At 41.1% G+C, this 19,917-nt stretch overlaps 1 protein-coding gene across 1 annotated transcript in view; it reads left to right on the top strand.

The window, feature by feature from the left end:
* Positions 1 to 19,917, top strand: part of reln (reelin) — a 447,239-nt gene that overhangs the window by 321,728 nt on the left and 105,594 nt on the right. Inside the window, exons 39-47 of the mRNA XM_047822245.1 lie at positions 15,118 to 15,286; positions 15,381 to 15,483; positions 15,643 to 15,869; positions 15,952 to 16,175; positions 16,461 to 16,611; positions 17,272 to 17,530; positions 17,743 to 17,992; positions 18,078 to 18,246; positions 18,341 to 18,481. Of these exons, the coding sequence (XP_047678201.1) occupies positions 15,118 to 15,286; positions 15,381 to 15,483; positions 15,643 to 15,869; positions 15,952 to 16,175; positions 16,461 to 16,611; positions 17,272 to 17,530; positions 17,743 to 17,992; positions 18,078 to 18,246; positions 18,341 to 18,481 (1,693 nt within the window). The remainder of the gene's footprint in view (positions 1 to 15,117; positions 15,287 to 15,380; positions 15,484 to 15,642; positions 15,870 to 15,951; positions 16,176 to 16,460; positions 16,612 to 17,271; positions 17,531 to 17,742; positions 17,993 to 18,077; positions 18,247 to 18,340; positions 18,482 to 19,917) is intronic.

The following is a 19,917-nucleotide window of genomic DNA, read 5'->3' as shown; positions in this document are numbered from 1 at the left end:
TTAAGTTGTGAGAGTTTATGTGCACTGGTTTTTGGACCTATGAGTAGTATTTCTGTCTTATCGGAGTTTAACAATAGAAAGTTGCAGCTCATCCAGTCTTTTATCTCTCTAAGGCACTGAGTTAATTTGGACACTGTGGCTATTTCATCTGGTTTTGATGAGATATATAACTGTGTGTCATCAGCATAACAATGGAAACTAATCCCATGTCTTCTAATAATGTTCCCTAATGGAAGCATGTATATAGAGAAAAGCAGAGGTCCTAGAACTGATCCTTGAGGGACCCCATAATTAACTGGTAGTAAACTGGAGGATTCACCATTTAATTCTACAAAATGGTATCGGTCAGACAGGTAGGATCTAAACCAGCTTAAAGCCTGACCATGAATACCTGTGTAATATTGTAAGCGATCTAGAAGAATGTTGTGATCTATAGTGTCGAATGCAGCACTAAGGTCAACTAGAACTAATAGTGGCATACAGTCTTGGTCCGAAGCTAAGAACAAGTCGTTTGTAACTTTAACAAGTGCAGTTTCTGTGCTATGGTGGGGCCTGAAACCTGACTGAAACTCTTCAAGGATGTTGCTCTCCTGTAAGAAGGAGCTCAGTTGAACAGACACAACCTTTTCAAGTATTTTAGACATAAACAGGAGGTGTGAGATAGGTCTGTAATTTGATAGTCATTAGGGTCTAAGTTAGGTTTTTTGATGAGTGGCCTAATAACTGCCAACTTAAAAGACTTCGGGACGTAACCTAAAGATAACGAGGAGTTAATGATATTAAGAAGAGGCTCACCAGCTTTATGTAACACTTCTTTCAGTAATTTAGTTGGGATGGGGTCTAGTGAACATGTTGTTGATTTAGCTGTAGTAATAAGTTTATCTAACTCTTCCTGTCCTGTACTTGTAAAGCTGTGTAAAGCCTTAGGTGAGATTGTGTCACTGGTTGCTCTCATATGTTGGGCGTCACCTATTTTATTCCTGATACTTTCGACTTTATCAGTGAAGAATCTCATAAAGTCCTCACTACTGAAATGTGATGGAATAGTGTGTTCAGATTTCTGATTTTTTGTTAAACTAGCCACTGTGCTAAATAAAAACCTGGGATTGTTCTGGTTATTTTCTATGAGTTTGCTCAGGTGCTCAGCCCTAGCAGCTTTTAGAGCCTGTCTATAGCTGGACATACTGTCCTTATACGCAATTCTAAACACCTCTAATTTAGTTTTTCTCCATTTCCGTTCGAGGTTACGGGTCTCCCTCTTGAGGGTGTGAGTATGACTATTATACCATGGTGCAAGTGTTTTATCTCTAACCTTCTGTAATCTGACTGGGGCAACAGTGTCTAATGTGCTAGTGAATATAGCGTCTATGCTGTTAGTCATTGCATCTAGGTCGTTTGAGTTTGAGGGTACATTAAGAAGTCCAGACAGATCAGGCAGGTTATTTGTGAATCTGTCTTTGGTGGTCGAAATAATGGTTCTACCGAGTCGATAACGTGGTGAGACACAGTTAGTCTGTTCTATAGGTAGTGTGTACATTATGAGGTAATGGTCTGTGATGTCATCACTTTGAGGTATGATATCTATATCAGTGACTTCTATTCTGTGTGATATTATTAAATCTAGTGTGTGGTTACGTCGATGAGTTGCACTAGTGATGTTTTGTTTGAGCCCAAGTGAGTTTAGTAAGTCCATAAATGTGAGTCCTAAAGCGTCGTTTGTGTCGTCAACATGAATGTTAACGTCTCCTACAATTAATGCTTTGTCAAAGTTAACTAATAGGTCTGAGAGAAAATCTGTGAATTCTCTAAGAAAAACTGTGTAGGGCCCTGGGGGTCTGTACACGGTCGCTAGAGCAAGAGACATCAGGGATTTCTTCGTGTGCTTGTGCGATAGTGTAACATTAAGGACGAGCACTTCAAAAGAACTAAATCTATGCTGTGTTCTATGGGTAACAGTGAGGTAATCACTAAGGATAGTGGCGACACCACCTCCACGACCAGTCAGACGAGGCTCGTGCTTATAGATATATCCTGATGGTGTAGACTCGTTTAGACTGATGTATTCATTTGGTTTAATCCACGTTTCGGTGAGGCAGAGTGCAGTAAGGCTATTATCTAAGATCATTTCATTTACAATAAGTGCTTTGGGTGCAAGAGATCTAATGTTCAGAAGTTGGTAAGTTGGAAGTGGTCCAGACACGATGATCCTTGTCGTGGGCGCTGTGCTGCGAACCGTCTCCACCAGGGTGTTGAAGTCCCTCTTCAGGATCTCCGACTGCCTCAGGCTGGTGTCATTCGAGCCGACATGAAGAACCACAGCTCTGGTGTTTCTGCTCATGACTCTAGGTACCTGTGCAGAGACATCAAGAACACGAGCACCAGGTAAGCAGTGAGTGCGAGCATTACCTTTAGCCACCGTAGCACGGACGTGGCGGACGATGGAGTCTCCGATGATCACGTTGTCGCAGTCCGTCTTGCAAAGGGGGGCAAAGCGGTTCCGGGTGGGGATCTCGAAGACCGGCGGTGGTGGAGGGGGAGAGGTCCTAGGCCGGGGACCGGCACGCGTCCTCCGCTGCTGCACCCAGGGCCTGCGGTGTCCTGGCGCCGGAGTGAACAGCTCCTGGGCAGGCCACTTCATCGGTGTGTTGGGCCTGGACAGAGAAACACGCGGGGTAGAGGTGGAGGGAGTGGTAATTACATCCTGGGAGTTTACCTGAGACAGGTGAGTGACCGACCGGGGAGCTTCCAGCGCGGCTTTCCGCTCCCGCAGCTCGGCCTGTTTCACCTGTAGTTCGCGGATATGCTTCTCCACAGCAACCAGCTGGAGTTCTACCAAGTGCAGCTCCAATGCGTCCTCACCTGCACTCAAAGGCAGAGACGTAACCGGCATGGTGTTACAGAGCAAGTACAACAGATTGTAGTAGCGGTAGCCGAGCTAATAGGCTAGTTGTGCTAGCCGGCTAGATGCGGACTATTTAACCTGTTTATTTATTTATTTATTTATTGTATATCACTTGATTCTAAAAGATGAGAAAGGACATGGAGGAGAGCAGGGTGGGAGCGAGCCACTGGACTGAGCAGGTCAACTCCCTGCCTCTCACTCCAGTCTATGAAATGAAAATGTGGAAGATGCGAGAGCTTGTACTAGCCGTAGCCGAGCTAACAAGCTAGTTATGCTCGCTGGCTAAAAGCTGACGCTGCGGGACAAGTAAATACTTTGTCAAGAATTAAAGTGTAGACTCAAGATAACTCGGAATTGAATAAAAAAATACTCAGCCAGGCATATAAATTGGAAGATGCGAGAGCTTGCTTCCTGTGTGCAGCTTGCTTCCTGTGTGCAGCTTGCTTCCTGTGTGCAGCAGTATATGTTGATTTCCGCGCTCCTTCTCTGTCGCGTTGCCTGATATGCACGTTTCTGAAATGCAGACTTGGGCCATAGCCATAAGGGTGTTGTCAAAAGTATAATTTTTTGGTGTCAGGGTGGTTTTTGTAGTAGACATTGGAAACACCTTACACATGTAACATGACTCATTAGTATGATACCTGGCCGTCCAGTTGGCAAATTTCCAGAATTAATTGTCATGTGCATGAGACGACACTGGGTTGCTCCATATGATCAGCAGCACTAACAGGTAATCTAGTGTATGTCACAAGTGTCCGTCGGTGGCGCAGGAACCTTCCGTGTGTGGCTTTGATGGATCCAGGACACTCGTCCATCAACCTTACATGCTGTCTGTGTGATCAGTAGGACTTGGAGTGGTCCTCTCCACCTCGGGAATGACCAGTTTCTCCTCTGGAAGTCCTTGACCAGAATCCACTAACCAGGTTTCAGCTTACTCTTGAGCTTGCCTTTCTCCTGTTCCTTGACAACCTGCTTAGCACGGCATAGCACTACTGCTGGCAGAATCTGGGGGTGTTATTTCCATGCTTGGGGGCCTGCCAAAAAGAATTTCAAATGATCTTAGGTTAGATCGTGTTCTGGTACGTGCTCTCATGTAATGTAACACCAATGGTAGTGCTTTGGGCCATGGCAATCCGGTCTCTTAACAGCATCTGGCCAGTTTGTTTTCTAGAGTGCCATTGTCACTACTGATGCACTCAGGGACTCCCCACCTAGGTATGATTTCTATAAGCAGTGCCTTTGCTACTGCCATGGAGTCTTGTTTTGCTTTTGGGAAAACCTCTACCCATTTAGAGAACATGTCGACTATTATTAGGCAATACCTTTTGCCTGTCCTAACCATGTGTCAACTTAGCATAAAAAGGAAACTAACTTTTTGGTAAAAAAAAAAAAAAAGGTTTCCCTGAGGACCGTACCAAACACCTTGTTTTTGGACACTTCCAATAATGAGTCCAAGCATCCTGTAACATTCATATTCCCAAGTTTTTCCACTCACCATTGGCAGATTTGACTAAAGAGAGATGTGGAGATGCATGGTTCATTTCGAATGGGTGTGGATAACCAGCTCAAGTTGAAACCCGAGATAAGTCTACCTCTACCGCACATCTGTGCTCACTCCATATCAAAGTTTCAACATCAGTACATCTGGCTTATCTTATTTCCTATACCACTCTTTCTCATAGCTCTCATCCGATTTGCATCTGTGTATGTGTGCAGTGCAATGTAAAGTTTTTTATGTAGTCTGTGTGAGAAGAAGAGGTGACATTTTTTTTTCTTTCCACAAGAGCGTGTGTCATCAGTAAAAGAAAAATCACACAGTTTCCATTTGTATCATAGAGCAGAGATCTGGAATACTGTTTTACAAAGCAGGAGTCATCTCCGCATTCTATCTTAAGGTCTAATGATGTGCTGATTAGATATAAACTTAATTTGCACATCAAATCTCGACTCAACAGATTTATTGGGCAATACTCAGAAATCAAAAAGAAAAATCCAAATTGCTTCTGTGTAGTTATGGTTTTGCACCTTAAGGGCACTGAGAATGTCTCAATGACTGACATTCCTGATGCTCACGTAGTAAACAGGGAGTGATTGCTCATTTTAGGTGAAATAGATAATTCACACGATCATATCACAGTGTCCTGCTCCTGAGTCAACTAAAAACTGTATCGGTATTTGTTCGACTAGTAATGTAATCACAGGCATTTCTTTAAACCTGGGCTCATTATATTTAGCATAACTTTCATTCACAGATATAATAAAAAAAAACTATGATTCTTTGCTAGACATTGAATTAGTAACAGGTGGAAATAGGACAGTTAGCTTAAGCTTTTCTTCCTTGCATTACATAAAAGTGTCAGATTTACCCATGGATTACCGTGCCCAGTGATTTTTTTTTTTTACCATGCCCATCCATTCTGAAATCCACATCTGTTCCTTCCTCTTCCTCTGATGGAATCTCATCAGACCTCAGACAACTGAACCATGTTGAGACAGTGTTTCATTTTAACCTTTCATCTTTTTCTTTTTGTCTTTTTGGATGAAATGCTATTCAATCATGGACAGTTTTTCAGTGTCCCAGGTGATGCAAGTTTACTTGATGTTTCTTGCAATGACCTCTCTTAATCCATTTATGAAACTGTTTCTCAGATGTGCCTCATACGGAGTGAAGTCAGCAGCTTCAGCCATGTTATCAGGGCATTCAAGGCCACTGTGAGCATCATGTACTACTGTCAATAGTGCAAGATATCTGGCGACTGTTACATTGTCCTCTTGTCTACACATGGAGATTTTTGTCAGGGCCATTTTTACCGGAAAGTAAAAAGATGATGTTCCCATGAGTGTGTTGGAAAGAGGATCATCTTGTCTCACACTTCTGAGAGCTGCCTTCCAACATCCAGCTGGAGAGTAAACTGTCCGTTGATTGGATGTCGAAGTAGTAGCAGTAGGAAGCAGTATAACAGCTGGTGGTTGGTTATTGCTCGTCTGCGGGGGTGCCTGAGGTGGCGGTCTGAGAGGGCAGCCATCCAGGTCTGGGTCTACAAAAGATTTAAAACACTGAAGAGAAAAAGATTGTGAATCAAACTTTGTGAAAGTTTGTGTGTGATTTGCATGCACTTTTAGTTCTTGTGTCTTGTCTTTGAAGCCTCATGCTCCTGCAATTTTTCTCTTAATTTTTCCCTCAATGCCTTTCATTATCACTACCTTTTTCTGGTAGCACATGATCGGAAACCCAGTTTCACTTTCACTATGTGTGCCAAAAACTGTACTTATGTCAATCGTCGTTTAAAAAACCCCTCTGGAGTCTGCTCGTTCATTCTCTCTGCAAGGTTCTTTTTCCCTATAGGATAGGAGAGTCGTCCCAGTCCCACACTGAATCCCACTGTCTTTTGGGTCAGAGAGGAGGTTGATAACTTGACGTGACTTCTGCAGCAGTCCGCCACCTCTCAGGTGGTCCTGTGGACGAACGAACCATCCCGGACGAGCCCCCAGAAAATGTGGTGGAAATTCTATTCTATTAATCAGAGAGTCCTGTGAAATATCAAACTTCCTTATTTAATACACTTGCAAGTATGAAGTCAGTCTGTCCCGAACTAAGTCTGAACAGAGTGAGTTACTTGGATGTAAGGCAGTTCTCCATTTATACATGGAGCTATGTGTGTGTCATCCACTGTGCGTGACTTCCTCTAATATTGTTGTTGCACAAGCAGTGCAACAGTCACTTCATTAGTCTCCTTTATTTCCACACACCTGCAGCCTGCAATGTTCTTGTCTCTTCAGCCTAGTATGCAACTGGAAACAGCTCAGTTCCCCATTGTTACTTTTTTGCTGTTCCTAGTTTTTGGTGTGTGAGCGTATTGGTACAGAATGTTCAATGTTCATTTTTGTTATTCACAACATTTTCTATTACAGTAAGGTAGCCATCATGAAGCTTAGAGTGGGTGACACTAACCTTTTTCTCAGGCCAATCTTTGGTAAGCATAGCCACAATGTGTGTAACCACCACCAGAAGCTCCTTGAATGCCACAGAATAAGGTGGCAATTTGACCGTTGCTTGCTCCTCATCACCTACATCGATGTTGTCAGAGCCCAATGTAAATATATCCTTGTCCAGGTTGGGAGACAGAAAGCTCCCAAAGCTGAAGTGGAGATATTTGTGGCAGGAGAGAGGACAGGAGAAAGAGAATCACCCGTCTTTTGTTCCGCCTCTGCTAACTCGACTTGTGAGCCCAATGACCTAAGTGCAGCTTGGGCTGAGAGTAAGAGAATAAAATTGGCCTGAAACACAATATTGGGAATTAAGCAGAAGGAATTACCACAGAAAGTGGTATTTACACTGGGTTTAGCACATGAACCATTTACAAATATGCGGACACTGTGAGGGAGTGATGCTATCCCTCTAGATTAACCTCTTACGGGCCCTGTGCCATACACGGCACGGAAGTAGAAGTGACCACTAGGGGATGACCCAGAAACAAGCTTCAATTCAACTTTAAAGCATCAAATCCTCCAAAAACACGAAAAAAACCTATTTACCTAGTAAAGTTTATACTCTCAATAATTTTTTAAGCCCACACACAAAGCACAATATGATTCGCAGCCTTCATACAATTAGAAAAAAATTTCGGACAAAACTGACCTAGGTGGCGCTAGACCGGTTTTTCCCTTACCTTTAGACGTGTCTCTTTCTTCTACACAAATAATCCACAAAAATCCACACAGGTCCAAGGAATTGAAATCTGTAAGCCTTTTAATCCAAAACGCTCTGGTCGCGCCGCAAATATTCCGTTAGTGTTCTGAAAACTGGAAACAGAAGTGCGCCATCATCTCGTTTTGCCGCTCTAACTCCTAATTGGGATATTCAAAAATTCAAAGTCTACGTCATATTTATAGCCCAGGTCCTAACAAATCAAATAAGCCCTCATTTGAGCCAATCGGTGCTTGTATGGCAGAGATAGACGGCTGGGAAGCCAATGGTGGCATGACCTCATTTTTTGGGAACCTGCTTTTGACTGACAATTACTCCTTCCAATAGCAATGAAATGGGCTGGGACCTATACAGCCGTTTAGCCAATAAGCAGACGATTTCAACGGTATATGACATGCCGTATGTTCTTTGCCTGTGTCTGTGTGAACTGGATGCGCAGAAGAATTCTTGCGTAATCCCTGACCTTTTGTCCCTCTCACAGCTCAGGGTGTCAAGTTACAGGCCTGTTTCACACCAGAGTGATAGAGAGAGAGTCTAGGCTTGTTTATGGCTTGTCAGACTGAGCCTGCAGCCTTTTATTTCAAAGTTATATAGTAAACAAGTACACAAAAACGCTGCACCCGACGACCAGGGCCGTAGAAAAATATTCATATAAAATACATTTTTGTGTCTTTTGACTTGAAATTTTTTTTGGTGAAAGCCAAGCCAAGTGGCTATGACTTTCAGTTGTTGGTTTGTCCCTAACATGTTCCAGAAAAATAAGATTAATCAGTTTATCAGAAAAACAACCCAGGCGGACAGGAAAATCTGCATTCAAACCCCTGTAACTTTGTGCCAGTAAGGCCTAGAATCAATCTGAAACCAGTTTCTGAAACTAGAGAATCTCTTCTTTCAAATGAGACCTCACCCCTGTGTGTCAAAGTATGTGGGAGCTGTACCACTTTTTGTTGGACAATGGATATAGGCGGAGGTCCATAAGAGGTTAAACTGGTTGAGGTGGCCAAGTATGAACAGGAATCCGGTTAGAGAATCAGACAGTGGAGGAGAGATTCTTCATACAGTAGCCTTTATTAACATCTTTGAGTTGTCACCTGCAACAATCATCTTATGGCAATGATGTCTATATGAATGTATGTGGTCTATTGGAACAATAAAGAAATACAATTATTGCTAAATTCAGAAACATTAACACCCTGACATGAGTACGGAATATACAACAAACAAATGGCACTTAACAGATACAAATAACCTGATGTTATCAGACAATGACGTGCTATTAATGAGGAGGAAGTCTGGTCCTGTACTCCACTGGTGGTGTCTTGCTAGCTGTGTCAGTGTTAGACATTTACATTTACAGCATTTGGCAGACGCCCTTATCCAGAGTGACGTACATAAGTGCTTAAATCTCTAACATTGAATACATTAATGCTGGTTCACTAGGTTACATACTTAAGATACCATGAGTTTAAAACATTTGTTCAAAGTTACAATGAAAAAGTGTCAAAGGTTTTTTTTTTTATGCAAAAGATAAGGAAAGAAGTGCTAGTTGAAGTGTTTCCTGAATAAGTAGGTCTTCAACCACCACTTGAAAATAGCCAGTGACTCAGCTGTCCGGACCTCTAGGGGAAGTTCATTCCACCACCTTGGAGCCAGAATAGAGAAGAGTCTTGTAGTATACTTGCTTCTTACCCTGAGAGATGGTGGAACCAGTCGAGCAGTGCTGGTAGATCGGAGGTTGTGGGGTGCAGTGCAAGGAATGATGAGGGCTTTGAGGTAAGAGGGAGCTGGTCCATTTTTGGCTTTGTAGGCCAGCATCAGTGTTTTGAATCGGATGCGTGCAGCTACCGGAAGCCAGTGGAGGGATCGCAGCAGCGGGGTGGTATGCGAGAGACTGAACAAGTACCTGAGCAGCCTGTGTGGACAAAAATTGTAGACCTCTCGTGATGTGGTCAGCAGGGTTGTGGGCTGAATCGACGTACCGCCATTCAGCCGTGTCTGTGAAGATCTGGATTTCTGCAACTAAAGTCCCAACAACTACCTTGTATCGACAGGACTCAGATGCCAGCCAGGTCAGCACAGTGGTCGAATCGGACCAGAGGGTAACTATACAGATTTTAATAGACAACCTCGTCTGAATGACCTTTGCTAACTTAGCACCAGTCAGGGCTGCGCTCAGTTTCAAACGAGGCATGGAGAGGCATTTTTTGGGAGTCACTCAAGATCTGGCCTTGATTATCAGTAGTGTGCAAATAGGCCATGGATCCATATGCTCTTTCCGATACATCACAGACGATGTGGAGGTCTCGGATGGCACTAGGGTGATCGGCACATGCTGATGTGTAAGGTCGAGAGAATTTTAGCTGAGCAAGATTAGAAATCTCTCTTAGCCAGGTTAGCCACTTCTCCTTTAGCGGTTGAGGGGTTATCGGCTTGTCCCAACCCAAATTCTGCTTCTAGAGGTCTTGGATGACAATTTTAGCTTGGGTAGTAAATGGAATGATATAACCTAATGGGTCGTACTGGCTGGCCAAGGTCTTGTACATGTTTCGCATGGTAGGCTCTAAGGGCTCGGCAGAGCGTTGATTATAGCCTAATGTGTCAGTGAGACAATTCCATCATAGGCCTAGAGTGAGTTCTTGTAGGTCTTGCTTTGGTCAACCACAATTCACTGTTAGAGGATTGGGCTTCTACAGGAAGATGCTCAATGACTGAGGGTACATTGCAGACCCAGTGTCTTAAGTCAAAGCCTCCCTCCGACAACAGCTTATGATGTACATTTACCACCTCCTTAGCTTCATCAGAGCTCGAAGAGCTGTGCAGGCAATTATCTACATAGAAGGAATTCTCAACAAGTTTAGCCAGATTACCATAATCGTCCTGGTATTCTTGGGCATGGGGCTGGAGGGCATAAATAGCGCAACAAGGATTGCAAGTCTTTCCAAATGGGAGCACCTGCCATTCATAATCTCAGGCTCCTTGTCAGGATCTCGTGCCCATCCTGCCCATGCAGGATCTCGTGCAAGCCCTTTCTGCACTAAGCATAGTCATAGGCATGCGTCGAAGCAAAGGCATAGCATACCTTTGAATGCCAGCCATGTTCACCCTGATGGTGTTGTCCTGGAGCATGGCAAGAGCATCTTTATCTTGCTAATAAAGTAGCCTTTATTAACGTCTTTGAGTTGTCACCTGCAACAATCATCTTATGGCAATGATATCTGTATGAATGTGTGTGGTCTATAGAAACAATAAAGAAATACAATTATTGCTATATTCAGAAACATTGCACTGCACTGAGTACTGAACATACAACAAAAAATGGCACTTAACAGATACAAATAGCTTGATCTTATCAGACAATGACATGCTATTAATGTAAACAAGTGCGATTCAGTATAATAATGCTGCCGATGCTAATGCTAATTAGCACATTTTCTCACAACAAATTACGGCCGCTACGGATCTCAACTTGTCAATATTAACCATAACAATCACGGAACATCAACAACACATGCAATGTACTCACATTAAGGCATAAACGCATAATACAGAGCATAAAACAAGCATGCAGGTATGAACTGATCCACTGCTATCTGCCATTGCGCAACACTGGTCCGTGTGGACACAAACATTTTCCGTATTTGGTTCCTAGGACAGGCTTTCGTACAGACACCATCCTCCAGTTGGTGTTAGGGGAGATCTGAATGCCAGGATGTTGACTGTATCTCATCCATACAGTCATGCTCCAACCAGCCATCGGGGCCTTCCTCCCCGTGCAGGAGCTCACAAAGTTGTGCAGTAAGACAGCAGGACTATTTTGAGTGGTAAGAGACTTAATGGTCAGATTCTGTATAGCCAACAGAATGGCTTTGTAACCAGAATGACACTTTGTAGTCATGTGTTGCATTTGGATGTTATTGAGAATGGTGACAACTTAGTGTGTAATATGAGTGGGTGTGAAATAATGACCTTTTCAGCATCTGAAACCAAAAGAGCAAAGGCAGCAACAGATCCCAAACATGTAGGTCTAAAGGACCATTAAATTTTGACAAATGTGCTATTGGACAAGAACCTCTGCCATGCTCTTGGGCCAGGACCCCCACAACAATGTCCCAATCCTCAATGACATAAAGATGGAATGGAGCATTGTAGTCAGGTAGGCCTAGAGCTGGGGCTGTGCCAAAAGACTAAGACAGCAGAAAGATTTAATTATCTTAGTCCATTCAGTATCAGTAGGCAGAGTTTTAAGGCAGCATGGTCTTAAACACTAATCAGTTATGTACTGGTGGCTGTAATTAGCAAGTCCCAGAATGCATACCTTCCTTGGTCTTTGGAGGTTGAACCTAAAGAATAACTCCCAAATTATCAAAGTTAAATCCCAAAAGATTAACAATGTACAGTGTGCAACAAAGTTCTGTAATAGAGTATGTGATTAGATATAAACTAGATTTGTAAAGTTTGTCGCGACAGACTTTGATGTTGGCTTGTTGGAGCAAGTATTCCAAAAGGCAGGTATGCTAGGGTGCCAATAATTTTGCTAGATATGAGTAGATACGAGCATGTGATGTCACCCATACCCTTGACACAATTCATCTCATTGTGCTGAGTGTTTTCATATATCATGGCAGTTTTGTGGTATTTTTTTTATTTTGGGAGCAGGGCTGCATGTCATCTGAATACCCGTGAGGAAGTTGTCATTGTTTTGATGTATCAATGTTGGGGAAAGTTTTTTGATATTGCATATTTTGTGGGTGGGGCTGCGGGAAAACCAAAAGGCCAGTTGGTACACCAATACTGTCCAGAGTACCAGCCTAAAGAAGCTGGCCACCTTTGGTGTAGATAGCTCAAAAGCTTGCTGAGATTTAAACCTCTAAATTTTATAAAGGGGGTCTATGCCAAAAAAGGCTACTTTGAGACCCGGTACCGTGAGTACCAGAACTCGGATCATACCAAACTTTAGTGCAAGGTCTACAACATATATGATTTTGGTTCATGTGGCTCGAAAGCCCTAGAAGGAGTTACTTTTGATACATAGTTGATAGGGTTGCGTATGCATGTGTGGGGCGGAGCTATCAAAACAGGGGTGACACCCATTTGGGTTAGGGGCATGTTTGTTTTGGTGATTTCAAATGTCAACATTGGCTTTCAAACATCGTGCACCCCGCCTTTAAGGCATTTAGCCTGCTGGAGATATTGGAGTCTTCTATGGTCCATTCATACCGTGAAGGAATGTTGAGCTCCTTCCAGAGTGAGTTTCATAGTGAGCAGCTCCCCTGTAAATGGCGATCACACACATATTAAACAACACATATTTGTTCTAAGCACATTCATTTAGCATTATGTGACATGGAAATACGTCAAAATATAATTCACAAGTAAACTTTCACTTAAAGGTGTGATACTTAAATATCAAACTCTGCATACGCTGCGTATGTTTTCAAAACAATCATACGTAATTTTAAAGCTTATTGTCCTTTCACTAGCTGATGCATTTTTTAAAAGATGGAATTTATGAAAGGTGGTGAAAACAGGGAAGACTTTGTGTGCCTGTGGTAAAAACAAATCGTTTCCTGGGTCTTTTCCTACCTTTTCATCCTAGCTTTTAAGAATTTGTGATTCTCAGCCTGGCAGTGGCACAGTATATGCCACTGGCCAGTGGCATAAATCGAGACATGGGGTTTCCTTGGACTTAGAGGTCATCCCATGGTCAGTTTTAATTAATTGTGTTTTATCTCTTCTTGTTCCTCTACCGACAAACGTGCATGCAACTAACAGAACAATACTAAATTAGACACTTAATATTAAAATTTATGTTTTTTAGCTTGTATTATAATAAATAATATGTATATCAATATCAGTACATAACCTAATCAGGTAAAACATCTACAGACAGATATTTCTGCCTCCAAGTCTTTTATAATAATTTTAAATGCATCCAATGAAATCAGCTCTGTAAGTTTCAGCTCATACTGCAAACTGTATGGTTCTAACCAATCAGACATAATTTTGCTTAATTTAGAGTGACATCAAAACAATCTTCTGATCCACATTTACGGACTCTGATATTGGATTATGGACTCGTGTTTTTTTCTTGCCCATCATATAATTCCAAGTTCCAATTACGCTGTGAAGTTGTTGAGTTTTCTCAATCTCAATTGAATCTCAAGGCACCTATTGTTCATTGCCAGAGAGTCATCACCTCCCTGCACTTGGGTCGTCAATTCTGTTTGTGTCCTTCTCTGCTGGCCCTGACAGTTTCACTGTGGAAATGGCGTCTCCAAATTATGTCTCTGTTTTGTTATTTGCTCTATGCTTCTGGTTTCTTGTATCATGTTTTGTATTTAGCTGCCCTACTGAAGTGTATCAATTCTAATATTTTATTATTTTTTTGGTTACCATGTATTCGGGTCTGATTTTTCCCCAACTAAGGCACCCCACTCTGCTGACAATATTTGTGACACCAAAAATTACTGATCAACCCAGAAGTGTTAATTCTTTGGCAAGGGCTCCCTCTGGTGGTACAGAGGGGAAGTTACTGATGGGGTTTGTCACACACAGCAGCAATTAATATACTGTATAGAAATTCCTATTCAAATCTAAAGCTGCAGTTGTAATGCCATTTAAGTGGCTTTAAAAGTATCAATTATATAATTTAGTGTAATAATGTCATTCTGTCAAAGTTCCTGTATGTTTTGTTTTTTTAGAGAACTTAAAAATCTTTACCACACTACAAACGCAGTACATGAAGAGTCAACAGAGGAGAAAAAAAAATCTCAAAATAACATGAGGAAACATAGAGAGGACTCAAACACCAAAGGGATCCTTTTCTGAATTACTCCAGACAATGGGATTATAGGCTAACATAACTTGGTAACTAAAGCTAGATCTTATAGCTATTTTCTGCAATTGAAATATCACATATTTGGGGATGTTTAACATATTTGAGGTGATACATACTAAGATTGACATTGAAATATCCAGCCAATCTACATCCAAAAAAACTTAAATAATACTTTGCACTGTTATTGCCTCCTCATCATTAATCTTCCTTATATATCCTTCCTTCCTAAATCCCTATTTACAAAAGCAATGAGCCTTACTATATGTAACTATAGAACCCACAGATCAGGAAAAAATCTCAGGATCTGATGAGTCCCATGTGAGTGTCATGTTTGGTGGAAAAAAGTGACAGAATGCCAAGAAATCTAGAGGTTAAAATGCCAAATTGGATCTTGGTGCAAGATGACCATACAGCATAACAGGAATAGGTTCAGGGTTGTTATTATCTCTAGTATCTAGGCCTAGTATTGTAAATTTAAAACTCCCAATGAAGTTTTACTTTGTTTTACTTGAAACTTTTTAAAAATAAAATAAATAAAAAAATTAGTTTTGCACTACAAATTTAATTTATTCTAAAAAAAACTAAAAGCCAATGTATTTAAGAAAATTAAATCTTTTTAAAAATGTTTAACATTTATTTTTTTAATTAACATTTATTTTCACTTCACAGGCAAAAAGGAGGAGGTGTGGGTCATTGATGATCTTATCATTGATGGCCACTCTTTGAACAGTTTTCCAGTTCTCTCAGAGAGTTTTGACATTGAGCCTCAGGATTCCAACTGGCTGTTCTACCCAGGGGGCAAAATTGACAGCTACTGTCTTTACCAGAAATTAGGACTGTAAGTATATTTGTAAAATGTATTCATAAGTGTAAAATCTTCACATTTTTCAATTTTGTTTCTAGTCTGATAATAACTTTCACTCTTTGTACAGAGAGGATGAACCATCCTTGGTATTTATGTCTAGTGAATTGGGAGAACATTCCATCACCACTAGAAATATTGATGTCAATGAGAACACTATTCTTCAGTTTGAGGTATAATTCACAGGTTTTCACAAGAATTACAAGCTTAAAACATTTTTCAAATAGGTATTTTTAAAATACTATTATATTAATTAACTCTTATAACCACACAGGGTATTTTGTGGGCTCTAAGAATTTGATTATTATAAATTGTCATATTATGATCAACAGATAAATGTGGGCTGTACAGCAATAAGCTCTTCATTAAATTCTGTGCGTCTGGAGTTCTCCCACAACTTTGGGGCCACATGGCACCTTTTAGTTCCTTTGTGCACAGGTAGTCCAATACCCAACAGTCTTTGCTCAAATGAGCTCCATCCAGCCAGCATATACTTCCCGGGCACACTTCAGGGCTGGAGGAGGGAAATGATTCATGTTGGTAAACTGCATCTATGTGGGTGAGTAAAACAAAATAAGAAAAAGAGCATTGTCCTATTTGTGTGCTACAGGGCCTAGAAAGTTCCACTCACTATCTTGCAGATCTATACAGTTTCGTTGGTACCAGGGATTCTATTTGGCTGGCATGACACCTCCAACCTGGGCTTTGGACAATGTTTATATTGGTCCTCCATGTCAAGATATGTGTAGCAGCCATGGGACATGTATGAAGGGCACTTACTGCAAGTGTGACAATGGTTACTCTGGCCCAAATTGCTCTGTTGCAGATGTACCAAATCCAGATTTCCTGAAAGCAGACTTTGAAGGTATAGAGGAGTACACATTTGTACAAAATGTCATGCATTGTTCCAGTGAGACACTTTCTAGTGGGATTGTACTGATTGCTGGTAAACTGGTAAAGCTTCATGTGTAGCATTATTGTTGAATTCCAAACATTTTTAATCATTTAATTTATACTGTTCTCTAATTATTTACTGAGACAGATATGTCTGAATAAAATTGCTGTGGTTAGAACCGTTCTTTAGAAAAGTATCACAGTGGGCAATACTGTACTGTGGAGTTTGAACATTTTTTTTTTCTTATTGTCAAAGATGATACTTCAGAAGCCAGGAATTTCAAACTGATTAGTGGCGGAAGGCCCTCTAGGAAATGTGGCATCATGGCTAGTGGAAACCACCTGTTTTTCAATGAGGATGGATTGCGCATGTTAGAAACCATAGACATGGATCTGTCTAAGGCCAGGTAGGTAAGACACATATTCACTAAAAGAAAAAAGAAATAATTAAACTGAAGACCAAAGATTGAAGACTTGGAAATGTAGGTACCTTGAAATCATAGTGGGTACACACTTATTAAACTATTTTTACAGCAACCATTAGTGTATAAGATGGGTATAAATTTATCAAACGGAATTCACCAGACTTTGTTTAGTCTCACTGGATCCAACTGGAAAAAAATATTTCTGTAAATTAGACAGTAAAGTTTTCTCTCACGTGTTGATTTCCATGCATAAGTAGGCATACTTTTTTTCTGACCACTGACCAGTGCCTGAGTGTTTGAGCCTAACATTGCTTATTGATTTGGATTTTTTCATAAAAGATGCCTCACATGCGTTATTTTCAAGTACTCACTCAACAGGTAATTTGTATTTCAATATGAAGTAGATACCAGCACTATTTATTAAATATTCATGCATTTGCATCAGCATTTCAATCTTAACAGTGTTATTTTCATGTACTCACTCAACAGGTAATTTGTATTTCAATATGAAGTAGATACCAGCACTATTTATTAAATATTGCCTAAATTATTATTTCTTCTCACTATACTCACAGGATATACTGTCAGTTTTAATGGATCAGACAAGGTTCTAGGCTGTTTCAACTGTGTTTTTTTACATAGGTTTGTACAGTTTTTTTTGCGTTTGGGCTGTGGAAAAGCTTCCCCTGACACACGTTCCCAGCCTGTGCTGCTGCAATTCTCAGTGAATGGGGGAATATCCTGGAACCTTCTACAGAAATTCTTCTACACTAATAGCAGCAATCAAGTTGAGCTTATTGCTCTAGAGATTCCACTGGAAGCCCGCACCACTGAAACTCGCCTACGTTGGTGGCAGCCATATGAAAATGATTACATCCACAGTCCCTGGGTCATTGATAAGGTATAGCGATTCCAAACCTTTACAAAGCACTTGTCTACTATGTACTTTTAGACTTCAAAAAAATCTCATTACATAGCTCATGTTGAACAGAAAAAAACAGCATATAAATGAAATACTTTAAAATAACAATAATGGAAGCACTATGAAAAAAAGCAACTGCAGTGAAAGTAACTGATATCATCTTACATTCTTGATTGTGTTGGTGTATTAAGGTGGTGGTAGGTGGCAGTGCTAGTGGCTGGGGCCCTCTAGAGGATAACTTCTCCACCACAGATGAACGTTTGTGGCTTCTTCATCCTGGTGGCACATGTATGCCTGTGTGTGGCTCCGATGGCAATGCCTTTGCTTTTATTGAAAAGTCTAACACTCGCTATGCTGTCACCACTGATATCAGTGTAGGTCAGGATGCCTTGATCCAATTTGATTTCTCTGCTTCCTGCTCGGTCACGTCCTCCTGCTATTGTAAGCCCAACAGTCAGGATTTATATACTATTTATATTCTATGCTATCTGTTTACTAACTTGCATACATGCTTATTTTTTCACAGCGGTTGAATTGGAGTACTCGCTTGATCTTGGACTTACTTGGAAACCTCTATTAAGAGACTGTTTACCCACACATCCAGACTGCTCCTCCTATACACTTCAAAGAATATTGGTGTCAGACACCTACAACAAATGGGGCAGAGTTACCCTACCCATCCCAGTCTATGCCAGGTAAAGTTATATTGTACTGCACTGCATCCACAATTTGCATTTTATGGTTACTTTCGAGTACCTCCTGTACAAAAAGACAGAATGTGTTTCTCAGGTCTCAAGCCACACGATTCCGATGGCGTCAGCAAGCTCCATTTGATAAGCAGCAAACTTGGGCTTTGGACAATGTCTACATTGGAGATGGCTGTCCTGAAATGTGCTCTGGTCATGGACACTGCAAGCAGAATTCCTGTGTGTGAGTAAACCCATTCAGATTAAAGCTTGTATTTAAATATTGCATATTTTATGTATTTTTCTTTTCCTCATTGAAAACAAATGATTTGCTATGTAATATAGCTATCTATATAGCTGTTTTCTCTTTATAAAAAACACCAGTAGATTGATTGGCTATGCTAAATTTTCCCCAGTTTTAAATACGTGTGCAAGGTGTTCTGCTATTATCATATTGTGTATCCAATCCTCATGTCAAGCATGCCATGACCAGGAGAAAGTTATAAATGTGATATTATTAAATTGATTTACAGCATTAATTGACTATAACAGTATTAAATTTAGTTAGTTCAAGAGTAGCATTGTTTACATTTATTATCCACTTTTTCATTTTCTACCTAAGTTAGTCTTGGTCCAGTTCCCAAAGCCGCTTTGGTCTACCTTATCATTCAACAATCAAGGAGAGTGATGGCTGTCATGTTTCCTCCAAAAACATAAGCAATTCAACTGTCAATTTTTTAACTGCTACTCATGCCATTCCATGAGATGTGATAACATACTCAGAGGAAATCCTTATGCCTTATGTCGTCATCATGAATGAGCTTAAAGTTGACCACAATTGGCTATTGTTACTGGGGTAAAAGAGCATGCTACACCTCCCAATTGATGCTATGAGTATGCACCTTGCGAAAGTTGTGTCTGAAGCTTTGTGTAAAATCGTGCCAAACTATTGTCTAAGGAGGTCATGTGATCAAATAATGCAGCTTTAACTTGTTTGTACGAAGTGCTAGTGGACATCCAGAGTATGGCAAGCCATGAAGAGGCTTGTTCTTTTCTAATGCACAAAATCAGGTTACCTAATAAACTTGAATCTGTTTTATGGCTGATGCTATGGAAACATCAATGAAATGTCTGTTCCGGAGGTTATGAAAGGCCATGAGCAAGTCTGGACCAGAGAAACACCAGCTCTGTAAGACCCAGACCAGGGGTGGGGTCCAGATCCAGGTACTTAAACCTGATAGGGGTGTACAGCCTGCCACAGCCCAAATATCCTGCTGGGGAAAGCCCCTAGCTAGAGTGCTGGACAATACCCCAAAAGTGAGTCTAGAGGCAAACCATCAACCTCATAGGCCTGGGAGACAGCCACCAGGAGGAAAAGGATTTACACCACATGCTAATGTGATGGGAATCATTGCAATTTATTGAGCCTAAATGAACACACCAGGTGCAGTCTCTCCTGCATTACTGCCTAATGGAACAGGGCAAAAGGCTTGCAGAAAGACCGAGGACCAGCCATAATGGGGCATTTCAGGAATGTATCTCACACTGAAAAACCATGTCAAGAGCAGACTCTAGGCAGTAGTGAGTGAGGACCTCAGGGTCTGACTCCATTGGCTTAAAGGGGGACTTGAGCAGCCCTTCCAGAACTGCTCAGGTCCAAAGAGGGGAAACCTAATATGC

Source organism: Tachysurus fulvidraco, chromosome 13 (genome assembly GCF_022655615.1).
Source record: "Tachysurus fulvidraco isolate hzauxx_2018 chromosome 13, HZAU_PFXX_2.0, whole genome shotgun sequence".
Classification (NCBI taxonomy): Eukaryota; Metazoa; Chordata; class Actinopteri; order Siluriformes; family Bagridae; genus Tachysurus; species Tachysurus fulvidraco.
Note: the sequence above shows the minus strand (reverse complement) of the source record. Positions and strands in the feature narration are given on the sequence as shown.